This window comes from Sphaeramia orbicularis, chromosome 7 (genome assembly GCF_902148855.1).
Source record: "Sphaeramia orbicularis chromosome 7, fSphaOr1.1, whole genome shotgun sequence".
In the NCBI taxonomy this organism is placed as follows: domain Eukaryota; kingdom Metazoa; phylum Chordata; class Actinopteri; order Kurtiformes; family Apogonidae; genus Sphaeramia; species Sphaeramia orbicularis.
The window spans coordinates 7,055,472-7,071,621 of record NC_043963.1 but is presented as its reverse complement, the minus strand read 5'-3'; the positions used below and the strand labels follow the sequence as shown (position 1 = coordinate 7,071,621).

Below are 16,150 nucleotides of genomic sequence, written 5' to 3'. Positions count from 1 at the left end.
CGCATGGTGTCCAGCTGAGTGGACATTTTTGTTACGCCATGAAAAATAGATTCCTAAAAAAAAATTTCAGTTGCATTGTTTTTTTTTTTTCATGCCTAAAGAGAAATAAAATCACTCAAGAAAAAAATATTGACTAAGGTTGTCATAATTCATGCATGAAAGGGTTAATATGCCAGAGCTATTACTTTGGCCTCTATCCTTAAATATTCTATTATAATATATTTTCCTATCTTTACTATCCCAAAAATGTTATGTAAATACATTTTGAAATATAGATTTAATGTAATAAATATAAAAGTTGTGACTTTTGTACATAGCCTTCTCTCAATTATTTCAAAATTTATTACAAAAAAAAAAAAAAAATCAGAAAGGACTACAATAGTATTCATTGTATCACAGATTAGAACACAGGTCAGCCATGACATTCTGACAACTAACAAGCAAAGTGGTATTAATATTGATTATCTTGAAAATTTAATTTTACCCTTTCTTTGGTTATTCATTTATATTGACATCCATCATGTTGTCTTACTCCATTCTTTCATTTTTATATTTATTTGACAGCATCATGGTATCTCTCTGTAACCTCTGCCCTCTCTACTTCAATATATTTAAATTTATTCAGAGGGTCATGTTTTTCTAGTTTGCTGTTCTTATCTCTTTTACTGTGTTGTGTTGTTTTTTTGTATGTTTTAATGTCTTTGCTGCGTCTCATTTATTTCAGTTGTATCCTGCTGGTGTGCCCTTCTGCTTTGTCTGCTTTAGCACTTTGTAAACTCAGTTTTTAAAGGTGCTGTATTAATAAAGTTATTATTATATTATTATTATCTTATTCCAGTGGGACCTGTCAGTTGCTGGATATATTAAGCAGCAAGAGAATATATAGAAGTCTAAGTCAAAGTGTTGGAAACAAATAAAAATAGGACCAATGGCCCTGTAGCTTACCGGCCAAATTGAAAGCTTTGGGAAATGTATCCAGATGCCATTTATTACCACCCAGTTCTGTGTATTTATGATATTACAGAAATAGCCCATGTTTCGGTCATATTCCAATCAGATCTGTAAAAAATTCAAATTCCAACTCGATATCATTGATACTGATTTATTGTATCAATCCCCTTCCTATCTGTTATAATGGGAAATTTTTTCAAAGTTGCACCAAATCCAGAATCAGAACCAGATCGAAATAATTTCAGTACCTTGTGTTGACATCATACAGAAGCTGTATACCAAGTTTGAAGTCAATCAGAACTGAAAGTTTCAGAGAAGAAGACGATTGAAATTTTTTCCCCATAAGAGCCCAAGTTAAATTTTCCATAAGTTCCCAGATCCAGAAGAAGATCCTGATCAGCATGTGGACATTATGTTCTGGTCATCTCCCCATCAGGGCTGTACTGTAGAAATTTACACTGGATATCATTTATATTTACTGAGTTATTGCATCCATCCACTTCCTATCTCTTATAATGGGGAAATTTTTCAAAGTGGCACCAAATCCAGAATCAGATCCAGATCCAAATAATTTCACTAACTTTTGTTGACATCATCATAAAGAAGCTGTATACCAAGTTTGAAGTCAATCGGAATTGTAGTTTCGGAGAAGAAGACGATTGAAATTTTTGTAACAGACGACAGACGCCGCATAACAACAATAGCTTACGACCTGTCGGCTGGTAAACTAATAAAAATGAGCAAGAGGACGGATCTGAACAACTCTGACAATGGAAAAATTGTGATGTCCAAATCACTGTCAGAGCATCTCCAACACATCTGCTTCAAAGGTTAAATGTTCACTTGCTGTCGAATATATCCAACCCAGTGAAAGGAACCATTTTAATAAATAATATTACCATTTCTCCTGTCAGGGGTCACAGTGTTATGTATGTGTTAAGTGTCAAAGTTTAGCAAATCTAACACATACAAGAACATTTTGTGGTGTCAAAAAATCTGTATTTTGATCAAAAGTATTCAATTTGTATTCAAAAGTATTTAACCTGTGTTCAAAAAGTTTTCAACCTATATTCATTTGCATGCCAGAAGTTATTCTTAGTGTAATGTGCGGATTGTACCAGAGTAGCTGACTTTTTGCCTGGGAGACCTTCGAAAAAACGAACACGTGAAGCCATCGAAAGAACACATGAAGTTGTGGAAAGTTACAAAATGGGGCGGGAAGAAAGAGCATGTGAGCTCATGGAAAGTTTCGGCAAACGTGGTGTACAAGAGAAGCACACGTGAGGGAAAATTTTGGACATTCTGGGAAATAATTTACATTTTCTGGGAAAAAGTTTGATATTAATATATGATAAATTAATTCTAGGAATTAACTGCATATGTATATTCTCTGACCAATCCTGATAGACACCATGAAAACCGTACCCTGTCGGAGACAAGCAAAAAAAAAGGGGTTTCCGACGTGACTAGATTAATGTTCAAAATGTGATAAAAAATGGGTATGGTTTGTAGCTAAACCCAACCTACTTCTGATAACATAAAAATGGTCTACTGGGGTGAAAAAGTCAGTTGCTTCTGTGGATGTCAACTCAGGGCCGGATCTACTAAGATCCCAATTTGCTTGTAGTAATTTGCTTGCGCAATCTAGAATTTTGCGTGTGGGGTGTGACCACAGTTTGCGGGTGATTTACCAAGATTGCTTGCGCAAATTACAACAGGTGCAAAGTCTTGCAGACCGCCCTATGTAAATGAGGGTTTTGCGTGCCCTACTGGAGACAATCCACTGGAAAAACTGCAGTGGGATAAAGCAGCACTAATGGGAACGGTGCACTGAATGATCCAGAGGAACGGAAATGTAACGTTGGAGGAGTTTTGTCACAGAAGGTATTGCATGACTCATTCATTCATTTATTTTTCATTTTAAAAGTGTGTGTGTGCGTGCCTGCGCGCGGGGTGGGTGGGGGGTTGTATTTGGATAGAAGGACTGTCAGGCGCACATAATTTTGTCACACTGTAGCCCAGGGGTCTCAAACTGGCGGCCGCAGTATGTGAATTTGTGGCCCCCCACTTGATACCAAAGGTTAATGTTAGTGCAGCCCACAAGTTTTTTCTCACAGGATCTATTTTTTGTGGGGGAATGTATTTAAAAAAGTAATTATTTATAGCTACTTGTTGCGTTCCCTTTCATTAATGTTGATGTTCTGAATTCCGACGCCCGTGAACGCACCTCGCATATGCGCGATTAGTGAAGGAGGACGCGACAAGTAAGTGACATGAACATGTGTCCTGTCCCAGTCATGGCTTTTTCAAAACCTACCGTGGAGAGAAAGATTAGCGACAAGCACGGACAATTCCAGGAGAAGTGGGAGATGGAATATTTATTTGTTGAGCACAGGAGGACCCCGACGGGTCTGATATACACAGAAAAAGTTGCAGTGCACAAAGAATACAACAGCAAAGGTCATTATTGAACTGGACATGATGAGCATCTGCAACACATACTGAGGGTCTCAGCTGCTTTCTCCCTGAAGCCAAATGTGGCTCATGTGTGCAGGAGGACGCACTGCCAGACGTCTGGGAGCAACAAGTAACCAATGGAAGCCTGTTCTGAAGAAACGTTCATGTTTGACGAAATGTTCATGTTCAGAAGAAGCGTTTGTGTTCAGAGGAAGTGTTCTTGTTGTGGAGTACTTGATGCGGCCCAGCCTCACCCAGACTCTACCTCCAGCAGCCCCCAGGTAAATTGAGTTTGAGACCCCTGCTGTAGCTATATGTCTGTGCGTATTTTTATTCACAATCATCAGGAGTGGAAAAGCGTCCTGTAAAGTATGTGTGTGTGTGGGGGGGGCGCATATGTCTCAGTTATTTTTTCTTCCATCACTCCAAAAATGTTCACATGAGGGTGAAAAATATGTTCTCTGCATCTGGTTTCATCATTTCTGTGTCTCCTAACGCAGCCATGTGTGCGCACTTACGCATCCAAACCGTTTGCACCACCTTATGAGACGTGGTAAATATAGACGCAGTTTCTATCAGCAAAATTGCTTTTGGGTTTGATAAATCACTTTGCGAGTGCTAAATTAATATATTTACATTTTCTCCTCCCACAACACGCACAACTGCGTGTAAACGCCCCATATTGCATATTCATTGAGGCAAACGTACTGACTGGATGCAGATGCTATTTTGCACCTTTGAAAGACGCAACCCTTATTGCGCACTGTTAGTAAATCAGTTTGTACATTTTTTTGCGCGTGCAATGAGTTTGCACACGTTTTAATACGCGCAAACCTTTGATAGATCCGGCCCTCAGTGTTTATTTTATGCATGAATAAACACTTTATGCGGCTCCAATTCTGCTCGATCTCTGACTTTGACTTGACTCTGTGCATTTACTTGACGAAGCTCCACTACGTAGATGAGAGTACAGAGACGTAAATTCAACATGCCAGAGTACAGTGAGGAAGAGCGTCAAAGGGACCAAAGATGTCTCCCACCTGCCGCCGTAAATTTTTCACGACAATTTTATATTTCATTTTGGACACTAACTTAACTTTAAATGCTATTTTCTTTGAACACATAAGTTTGTTTCGTCCTTAATACTATATTATTATATCATGCAAAAGGAAAATCTAAATAAATTTGCAGTAATAAAGTATAAAAAAAAATACCCTTTAACTGTAGAATATAATGTTTTTAAATCTAATGTTGTATCATTGAGAGAGTTTTCAATGTAAAAAGAAAAGAAAATGCCCAAAAGTTATAAAATGTCTTCATCTTTTAATGAAACATCAGTTTTAATACAACATCAATAAACAGTAGAAAAGAACAGGATGAAATAATACAAAAATACAAAAACAATAAAGTATAACACTGATAAGAAAACAAGAACATGAGGATAAAATCTAAGTGCAATAAAAATAAAACATATTAAAGTTTTAGCTGCGTTTGTATAATGTTCTTATAATGTTGTGCGTCTGTGGATTTACATCACCATAGCAACGATAACCTCAGTGCCAGCGGAATTGTGGGTAGTGGGTACTCGTGGAGTGTCATTTATTTTAGTGTCATTTCTCCACACTCTGCCACTGAGATTATCTGCTGATGTAACTGATTGATTATTGATACGTATCGGCTGTAAACAGTTGTGAGGAGTTCAGGGACCTCAGGTTTATCTGAACGCTGGCAGAAACACAAAAACAGCACCTGGAGGTTTAATGACCCTGATCTGATCCAGATTCACTCACGATGAGGATAAAAACACTCTGGTGTGACAACAATACATTCAACCAAAAAGAAAATATTACATTATCACGTTTTATAATCAATAATTGTGACTTATTATCTGATTTATTCTTTATTCTGTAGATATTTTGATCTCACAATCACAATTATATGATGCATGAATAAATAAATGATGCAATAAAATATGTATTCAATGAAGAAATACAGAAATAAAAGTCTCAGTTATATATTTTTAGAATGAATATGGACAGAAATGAAAAAATAAATTCCTGTATTTTAATTTAAGATTATCTCTGAAATTATACTTGTGTGTTTACATGTGTTTGTTTTTAATTTATTTTTTCTATTCATTAATAAGTTGTTTATTCATTCATCTACAAATATGTTAATAAGGGGAGGACTTGATTCAGGACCAACGGCTGCTAAATGACATGTTAAGCCCCGCCCACTCATTACCATATTCGTAAATAAATACAAGCAGAGATAAATATATAGAGAAATTATTAAAACAGAAATAATGTAAACAGTTTACAAGTGAGTGTAAATCTGGAAATAATGAGATAAAAAATAATTTAGATATTTTTATTCATCTATTTTTTGGTTTCTGTTCATATTCATAATTATTTTCAAAATAAACCTGAATATTTACAGGACAATGAAAACTTTTATCTCTAAATTTTGTTCTTTATTGAGGGATTATTTTATAGCATCATTTATTTATTTACCATAAACGTAGCGTTGCTTCTCCACAGTCGCCTGTGATTCATCAGGTTCAGTACTGGTTTTTGATTGTTCATTGAAGCCCATCAGTCCGACCGTAAAGGGAAGCCCCTGAACGCAACATGACCTGCTCTGTTACCACTGACCCAGTACGAGAGGGTTTTACATGTTAATCAGGTCTTAATTGATTAACTGTAATGAATTATCTGGGGACGGTTGGTTTCAGATAAATTAGAACCATTCATTTATAAATTGTCATAAATATGTTCCAATTATTTTGCTGCTTTTACTGATAATGATTATGATGTCATTTTTCTTTGTTTTTTCTGAGTTAATTTATTCACCCTGGTTCTAAAATGCCATTTTGGCATGTTGACGATATACTTTACATATTTAAAACCATAAATCACTTTTTTTCATCTCACTGAATAAAGACGCGGACTGCACTTACTGTCTTTATTTTACTTTAATGTTAATAATTTCTTTAGTGTTTTCTTGATACGTCTTGTTCTGTGCTTCTGTTCATTTAATTTTTTGTCATTTTCATCTTGTTGCGTCAGTTTCATCTTGTTTCATCCTGTTGTGTCATTTATGAATAATTTAAAACCACAAATAACCAACGAGTTTCTTTAGCTTTCACACAGAGTGATAAAATTTGCCTTTAAATGACAAAAAAAGATTTTACATTTACTGAGATAATTATTAATAATAACTGAAGAGCGTTTTAGGCCTAATTTCAGAGTTCACAAGATTCATATACTGTGAGATATTAATATAATAACCATGTGATACAACTTCTATAGATGTGTTTTTTATTTCTTGTAATAAACCTCAGGTATGTGAATATTTAAAGAGAAAAACCATAAGTTCAGTGTTCTTGCATCATTGAAATCTTCAGTTACCACTGAAGATGTGTTTGTTTTTTCAGTTTTTTTTTAGGCCACAGTGACTTTGACCTTTGTTCGTCAAACTCTTTTCAGTTAATCTTCAAGTCCAAGTTACTGTTTCTGTCAAATTCCAGGACGTTCTGTAAAACTTTGACTGAACCCTTGAGGCTTAAACATGAGGAAACAAAAACTACCCCTTCGTTATGAGCTCTTATTCCTTTTTCTTTTCTTTTTTTTTCATTCCAACATTGAGATAAATGTTCAAATCCTAATGTTTTCTTTCATCATTATCAGATAGTAAGTCATAATTATCAAGTACAAGGTTTCATACATTTGTTTTCATTGTTAAAAGCAGATTTACAAAAAAAAAAAAAAAAAAAAAAAACCCACATCTTGACCGCCTGTCTTCACCTGTCTACGTTTAGACCTTCTACTTTTCTGTCTGTCTGTCTACCTGTCTTTGGTGGAGCGCAGGTCGGTGGTGATGGGGTCGTGTTGGATGGTCTGGTGAAGCATCAGGGCCAATAGTCCTGCTCTGTTGGTCATGGCCGTCCTCAGGTTCCTCTCCTGCTCGAACAGCTCGTCCAGTTTGTACCACTGAGACACACAGACACGGATTCCATCAGGCTCAGATTAACGGAAACACGCGGTTACTCAGACAACCGCCGTGTTCATGTGCAAAGTCTTGTTGCCATAGTTACCACTCGGACTCTCTCGAGGTCGACCTCAGCTCGCCGTAGTTTCTCCCAGCAGTAATGCTTGTTGCATTTCCTCTTTGACACTCGGCAGAACTCGCCGGTCGGCTCGAAGACGTCTTTGACCAGAGGACAGCCGCAAACCTCGTCTGCAGGGATCTGAGGGACGAGACAAGACCAGGTTAGAATGTTAACGGTCGGTCCTACGGTGCACGGATACATTCACAAACATGTACTCCTGCACTGGAAAAAATCTAAATCTTACCAAGTGTATTTTTCTCATCTCTAATCAAAATATCTCATCACACTTAAAATAAAACATCACCTAAAGAGTAATCACCTAAAGAGTAACTTTTTATTTATTTATTTATTTATTTTATTTATTTTTTTATTTTTTCCCCCAATTTTTACTTCTCAATTTTTAACCGTACAATACAATCTCTTCAGGTTGAGGAGCAGGAAAAGAGCAAAAGAACAGAAAAAAACAGATGAAAAGAACAGCCTGTGTTGGTGTCAGAATATTAAGGACCCTTAATAGATACATTTGTCTCTGAACGTCAGCCATTTTCCCCAGTTTTTCATAAAGAGATTTTCTTGTAACTTCAGTTTATATGTCAGATGTTCCATGACAAGTATATCATCTATGATTGAAATCCATTGTTTATGAGACGGATAAAGAGTAACTTTTTAGTGAGATATAAGAACTTATTTTTAGACAACAGATAATTTTCACTTGTTCCATTGGCTGATTTTTTTGCTTAATTCAAGCAAAAAATTCAAGCATTCAAGCAAAAAAAAAAAATCTGCCAATGAAACAAGTGAAAATTATCTATTGTCTAAAAATCAGTTCTTATATCTCACTGAAAAGTTACTCTTTAGGTGATTACCTCCGCCAAGGAGGTTATGTTTTTGCCAGGGTTTGTTTGTTTGTTTGTTTGTCTGTTTGTCTGTCTGTTTGTCTGTCCGTTAGTGTGCAACATAACTCAAAAAGTTATGGACAGATTTTGATGAAATTTTCAGGGTTTGTTGGAAATGGGATAAGGAAGAAATGATTAAATTTTGGTGGTGATCAGGGGTGGGGGGGCCCACGGGGGGGCCCATTTCCAACAAACCCTGAAAATTTCATCAAAATCTGTCTATAACTTTTTGAGTTATGTTGCACACTAACGGACAGACAAACAGACAGACAAACAAACAAACAAACAAACAAACAAACCCTGGCAAAAACATAACCTCCTTGGCGTGGGGGGGGCCCACAGGGGGGGCCACTGATCAGCCTTGGCGGAGGTCTGCGCTCTCCGAGTGCTTCTAGTTATGTTTTGTTTTAAGTGTAATGAGATCTTTTGATTAGAAATGAGGAAAAATATACTTGGTAAGATTTTTGCCCCATTTCCACTGCGTGGTATCGGCTTGACTCAACTCAACTCGGCTCGGCCTTTTTGCGTTTCCATTACAAAAAAGGACCTGTAATCTGGTACCCGGTACTACTTTTTTGGTATCACCTCCGCCGAGGCTCCAGGACCGGGGACCAGATACTAAAAAGTGACGTGTAAACACTGCAGACCACTGATTGGTCAGAGAGTTTTCTCTGTGACCCGCCATTTTACAAAAAACAGATGCAGAAGTGGACAGTAAATATAGCGGTACATTAATTCACATGATAACAGCCCAAAACTACACCATGGTCGGTCGAGGAAGTTCAGTCTTTGGTGACCGACATAAAAATTCAGACGAGACAACAGGCAACGAGCGAGTTTATCAGCAACTCTCTGAACAGACGACACGGAAATAACACGCCACATCGCTATGACGACCAGGTACTGTAAAGTTAGTAGTATCTTGTAATGGAAACGGTCTCCAGGAATACTGAACCGAGCCAAGCCAAGTAGAGATGGTTTCACGTAGTGGAAACGTGGCATTTGATGTTTTCCAGTGTGTAATAATATGTTGGGACAAATGGACACATTGAAAAAAAAAAAATTAGAAAAAGATATAAGAACTTATTTTTAGACAATAGATAATTTTCACTTGTTCCATTGCTTGAATTCAGAAAAAAAAAAAAAAAAGAAGAAAATCTGCTAATGGAACAAGTAAAAATTATCTTGGTAAGATTTCTTGAAATAAGATTTTCCAGATCTATTGTCTAAAATAAGTTCTTATATCTCACTGAAAAGTTACTCTTCAGGTGATTATGTCTTATTTTTAGTGTGATGAGATATTTGGACCAGAAATGAGAAAAATACACTTGGTAAGATTTCGATTTTTCCAGTGTTGATATCGCTAACCATTTCATGTTATAAACCATCAAAACATGGACCATTATAAGGAAAGGACAATTTTTAACACTTGAAAAAACTTTGCAAAAATTCAAAAATGAAAATTTCTGAAAACTGTGTGTGACTTTTGTAGACATTGTTCAAAAGAAGACACATATAAAATTTGAAATTAATCCAACCTGTAGTTTTCTACAGAGAAGATGTTTGAAGACATTGCTGACAAATGCCGGACACAACACCTTCACAATCGCTCACAGCTTATAATAAAAATTAAAAGTACTGTTCAATGACTTTACTGTAGCAACAATGAACCACATTCTAGGCTGTTATTGACATGTAGTACAAGATAATTAATTTAGTCATTACTTAAGTAATAAGACATAGCCCTATTGGCCCACCCGTGTGCCTAAAAAATTATATTAATATTCATCTACTATAAAAATATAATAAATCAGGACAATGAAGGTTTTTTTCAACTTTTGCTCAAAGTTTAGACCCTAATGTTAATAAAAGTACATCAAAAGTGTATTTTAGTGCAAACTTTAATGTTCAAACATGATTTTTAATCTTTGTGGGGTGAAATACACCCTATTAAAAATCTCCAACACGAACAATTAATTTTTGCATATCATTGTCAATCCAGCCGGAAAAAAACAGGTGAGGATAAAAAATTCTAATTTCTCTTTTAGTTTGTTACAGTTTACTCAGGCATAGTAATAGATACAATATTTTAGACAATGGGAATAGATTCTGTGAGGTCTCTAAATGTCTATAGACACCAAGAACATCCATAGGAGCCTTATTATTGTGAAGTAATTTTTCATTTACTTTGGGTATGTCTTTTAAGGCGTTTTTCCCCTGAAAATACTGTCAGGGTTAAACAGGTTAAATATAGACAGACCTTTGGATCTCTGGAGTGTTCCGGACATAGAACCTGCAGCCTCTTGCAGTACGTCTTACTCTGAGGGTTATAGACGTCACAGAACAACCTGGTAGCTCTGGAGAGGAAGGAAGAAAACACTGCAAAAAGGTCTGATGGGAAATGCACTCTACTGTAAAAAATAAATAAACCGCTGTAAAAAATAAAACACTAAAGAGCAGATGGATTCTGGACACTGATCACTGTGTTTTTAACTTGGTCATAAAAACCAAATTTAATATAAATATAAATATAAATACACTAGGACTATGTGCTGTTGTTAAGATCGTCTAATATTTTGTTGAATAATGTGTGTATATGATTGAGCCAGGGTATGGGTATGATGGGTGGGGCGGGGGCAGGGTTTTTTTTTTCCTCTTTTTATCTCTCTTTCTTTTCCTCCATCTGTTTGTTTCTTAATGCTCTAAATTTAAAAATTAATAAAGATATCTGGAAAAAAAAATATAACTACACTTCACCTGTGTAAGTGCTGCTGATAGGATGGATAAGTAAGGCTTTCTACCAGCTGCTCTGAACCCACTGGGTCCAGAACGGTACCATATGTGTGCATGACAGTGACTGGTGACACGGTCAGATCCTGGTGTCTTTAAGTTTGTCAATAAAAGCTTCAGTCAAAGGTTTTCTCCAGCAGACCCATGGGTTCTGATCATTTTTATTACATCCCATGACAATAAATATATTTGTCTAAGTGTTTCATATGAGTATTTTAGACTAAAAACATTACATAGAACAGACAGAAGGTGGACTTACCCCTCTATACGTGTTGGGTACATAGAACCAAAGGACGTCTGACTCTCATACTGTGGGACAGACAAACAGAGTTACAGGTAAAGATTTATAAATATTCCCTAAAGTTCAGACCACACAGAACATCTGCTCTGACACAGCCCGAACACTGAGTTTACATGACCATAAAAGTCTGATATATGGGAGTAATCGCACAAATGTAATAATCAGATCTAACGCATTTACATGAACTTAACCCTATAACACCAAACGTATATTCGATACATAAGTGATGTACATGATCATTGTGATATTCTTTTTCTGTATACAGTTGGATACATGAAATACACAGATAATCCACCGGGGGGGGGGGGTCCATTCACCAGAGGCCTTTCCAGTGACACTACAAGACTGTCATTAATGAGGAAGGAGGAAGAACTTTGACAATTTTGAAAAGGAATTACCAATTTGTTAGACATGTTTGTGTTATATTATGTTTTTGTTTGTTCAAAAATAATAATATTTGAGTATTGAGACCCAATGTATCCAATATGATACAAAATTGAAACTCACACATGGAAATTGATGTTTGAAAAAAAAAATGTGGTTGTTCAGAAGGACCAATAAAGGCTCCGGTTTCAAAGAACTGGAATTTTCTGTCAATAATTTAATGGTTCAGGCTTTACAGAGTTGAGAAATGTGATAATCGAAAAACCCTGATATAGACGCTCCAGCCCATTATCGGTACGTACGTAGTGGTGGTAGACTTAAACTTCCTGTTGTCTTCCACTCAGGTTTGACTACATAACTTCCATTGTCTACTGTTTTTCATTGTGTTTACACATGCGTAGATGTAAAAGAACCCAATAAGTCCAATTAACCTGTATACATGCATGAAGACATCGGAGTATTGGGGAGAAATCCAGGTGTGTTAATCCGATTTCTCATAATCAGATTACTGCTGTTATCAAATAAAGACAATCAGATTATCCAGTTTACATGATCACTGGAATAATCTGAAAACTCCAGAAATTGGATCATGACTGGAGCATAAGTGTGCATGTAAACAGGCTCAATAACACCTTTGTCTTGTCAACACGTACTGTACATCAGTTAAAACATGAACGAACACGTCTGACTGTACAACTCTGTGTCCAAAACCATCCAATCAGGAACACCTCCAGCAGGAATAACCCAGTAAGCATTAAACTAACAACAGTTTACAAACTAACTTCCTCCAGGACCAATAAACATTAAACTCACCTTCGCGTAGCATCTCTCCATGTGTCGCAGCGCCACCTTTGGGTTGATGGGATGGCTGCAGGAAACGCAGAAGATCTGGAGGTCAGTGTCGTCACCCTCGCCTTCAGTCACCTGGAGACAGACAGACAGACAGACAGGTCACACAGCTGCTATACATCCTCTAATACAGTAACACAGCGATGTCAAACATATGGTCCGTGGTCCAAAACCAGGCCACCAAAGGTTTCAGTCCGGTCCATGGGATGAATTTGTGAAATGCAAAAATAACTCTGAAAATATTAATAATCAAGGATGATGAAGTTAAGTTCAGGAGTCATATACAGACCAATACGATGTCAAGTAGGTCAGACCTGTAAAATAATAACATAATAATCTATAAATAATTCAAATTTTACTGAAAATATTAAAAATCAACCATTTAGGTTCAGGGCCACATACATCCCTACTTTGGTGTCAAGTAGTGTTAGAGCCATAATGCAAATAAGTGGAAAATAATTTAAATTTGTAGAGTACAATGTTTAATTTGAAGAAAGAAGTAACTGTTTCCTAATATAATGTTGTTTAATATTTCTTAATTATCTGTATTGCATTATTCTGTTAAAACAGTAAGCTGCGTCAGCCAGTAGGGGGTCAGAGCGCAACAGTCTTTGTGACTGTGACTGGATGGCCCTCATTGATCTCCTGTAATGGATTAAAGATTGTTTATTTTTTGTAATGCTATTACCTTCGCCAAGTGTAACGGCGGAGGTCATGTTTTCATCGAGGTTTGTCTGTCTGTCTGTTAGCAAGATAACTCAAAAAGTTATGGACGGATTTTCAGGAAATGTTGATACTGGCACAAGGAACAAATGATTAAATTTTGGTGGTGATCGGGGGTGGGGGGGGCTGATCTGCCTTGACGGAGGTCTGCGCTCTCAGAGTGCTTTTCTAATTCTTGTAATGTGAATCATTTTCTTTAGTAAACAGTTCAGACTTTCAAAGATGTCTCGCGTCAATGACTTTAGTTAGCTCAAGAACGGGACACAAACAGAATTTTAAGAAACTGTAGGTTGTTCTAATAAAATACAATCATAATAACCTATATAATAACCTATACATAATAACCTATAAATAATGGCAACTCCAAATTTTTTTCTCTGTTTTAGTGTAAAATAATAAAATTACATGAAAATATTTACATTTACAAACTATCCTAAAGTATCCTATCCAAAAGTGAATAATCTGAATAAATATGAACAACCTGAAATGTGAAAAGAGAAGTGTAATTTTACCAATATTCTGCCTGTTATTAAATATTTTGTATATTTGTAGATCCACTGTGATCTGTAAGTTGTAATGCACATGTGTAAATGATAAACTGAGGCAAAATACTGTTTAAATTGCACTTATTTTTCTTAAGAAATTTCAGTTTGTTCATGTTATTCACATTTTTTATAGAATAGTTTGTAGATATAAACATTTTCCTCAATATAATTTGACTTTTTTCACTCTAAAACATAGATAAAAGTTTGGAGTCGACATTATTTATAGATTATTATGTTATTATTTTACTGGTCCGGCCCACTTCAGATCATATTGGGCTGAATGTGGAACCTGAACTAACATGAGTCGTCTCGTACCTCCTCGTCCTGCTGGACCTGCTGCAGTTTGGCGTTGGCGATGATGCCCTCCAGCTCGTGGAATCGTTTCTCCATCAGAGTGAGGCGGAGCCTAGCCGCCTGCTGCTCCTTCCTGATTCGCTCCAGCTGTCTCCGCCCCATCTCCTCGGCAACACACGGACTCTGCTGCCACTGCTGGATCCTCTGAGGGAGGATCTCATAGATGCGACTGAGACGAACACGAAACAAGACACATTTAAGTGAGTTAGCGGCTCCGGGGCTGAACCTTAGGGTTACACTAATGAGGAAATGATCAGAAAATTAGAACTTACTGAATGTTCTACTTTAACATTTAATGCAAAAACTCAGTTTTACTTTCCACATTTCAGTTTGTTGTTGCATGTTACTGTTTGATTGTCCAGATTTGTACCAACTCTGTATACTTCTAATATATTATGTATAGTGTGTTTGATCTTGTATTGTATTTTTATTCTTATATACCATGGAGAGGGAGAAAGAAAGAAAGAAAGAAAGAAACGGACACAGAAAAAAACAAATTAAGAAAGAAACAAACAAACAGTAAGAAAGAAAGAGAGAAAGAAACAAACAAACAAACAAATTAAGAAAGAAATAAAACAAACACAGAAAGAAACCAATTAAGAAACACACAAACACAGTGAGAGAAAGAAAGAAAGAAAGAAACAAACAAACACAGAAAGAAACAAATTAAGAAAGAAAAAAACAAACACAGTAAAAAAGAATGAAAGAAAAAGAAAGAAACAGACAGAAAGAAACAAATTAAGAAACAAACAAACAAACACAGTAAGAAAGAAAGAAAGAAAGAAAGAGACACAAAGAAAAAAATTAAGAAACAAACAAACACAGACAGACAGACAGCTCTGTCTCCCCCTGGTGTAAAACTTGTTCAGACTAGATCCTTTCCTTGTTTTTACAGAGTCTAAATCAGTTCCAGTCTGACTCACTTGGCGGCCAGCTTCATGCCACAGTCCTCGGAACAGTATTTGGAGTTCGCCCTCGCCGGTTCGACGCAGCCCGGACCCAGACACTGTCTCATAGCCCCGCCCACATCCTTAGCCCCGCCCTCTCCTCCTCGCTCGCTGTGCCGCACACGCTCCCTGTGGCGCTGCTTGGCCTTGTGTCGGCGGAGTTTCACCTCCTCTTTGGGTGCAGAGACCGACTTCTGACAGAGGAGACAGGAAGTGACATCAGCAGTGACATCATCAGTCTGCACACTCACAGTACTGTACACTCTGCCTGCAGTGCCTGATGACTTTTTTGGCCTTACTAAGCACAAAATGTCACCATAACCTTTCAACACATTTGAACTCAGGTGTTCTGAGAAGAAACAAGAAACCGATCAACGTCTGTGGACACACTTTATCTACTCACAGGTGTTTTCAGGCAGGTAGGGGTTAAATATGTATGTCATATTTGTTTCTATACATCTCACCTTCTTCTCTGTCTTCTTCTCTCGTCTCTTCACGTGTTTCACCTTCACAGCCTTCTTCCTCAGAGAGTCCGACTGACAGTCCTCTTCCTCGCTGTGATGCCACACCTGCAACAGGAAGACGCATCACACACAGGAAGTCCCTCCCCCTCTGACAGCTGATTGGTCCACTCACTGACCAGGTCTCTGTATCCAGCGGCTCGGTACTGCTCATACAGCTCCAGCTCGCTCTCGCTGAAACCCTCCTCTTCCTCCTCCTCTTCCTCTGTCTGATGCCCCGCCCCTTTCCTGGGCAGGCTCCGCCCCCTGCCTGCACTGCGGCCTATCTCCTCATCGCGGACTCGCAGCATCTTCTGCTCAAGAAGATGAAACACATGAGGT

At 37.2% G+C, this 16,150-nt stretch overlaps 1 protein-coding gene across 2 annotated transcripts in view; it reads right to left on the bottom strand.

Moving 5' to 3' along the window:
- Positions 1-16,150, bottom strand: part of LOC115422737 (CXXC-type zinc finger protein 1-like) — a 31,493-nt gene that overhangs the window by 7,313 nt on the left and 8,030 nt on the right. Inside the window, exons 6-14 of one of the 2 annotated variants that reach the window (XM_030139245.1) lie at positions 15,949-16,122; positions 15,773-15,877; positions 15,285-15,502; positions 14,323-14,530; positions 12,704-12,814; positions 11,465-11,514; positions 10,676-10,772; positions 7,505-7,657; positions 7,238-7,400 (exon numbers count right to left, since the gene is read on the bottom strand). In XM_030139245.1, the coding sequence (XP_029995105.1) occupies positions 7,254-7,400; positions 7,505-7,657; positions 10,676-10,772; positions 11,465-11,514; positions 12,704-12,814; positions 14,323-14,530; positions 15,285-15,502; positions 15,773-15,877; positions 15,949-16,122 (1,263 nt within the window). In that variant the 3' untranslated portion in view covers positions 7,238-7,253. Of the gene's footprint in view, positions 1-4,920; positions 7,401-7,504; positions 7,658-10,675; positions 10,773-11,464; positions 11,515-12,703; positions 12,815-14,322; positions 14,531-15,284; positions 15,503-15,772; positions 15,878-15,948; positions 16,123-16,150 lie in introns of those variants that run through there. The other variant, XM_030139243.1, reaches the window with a different exon arrangement.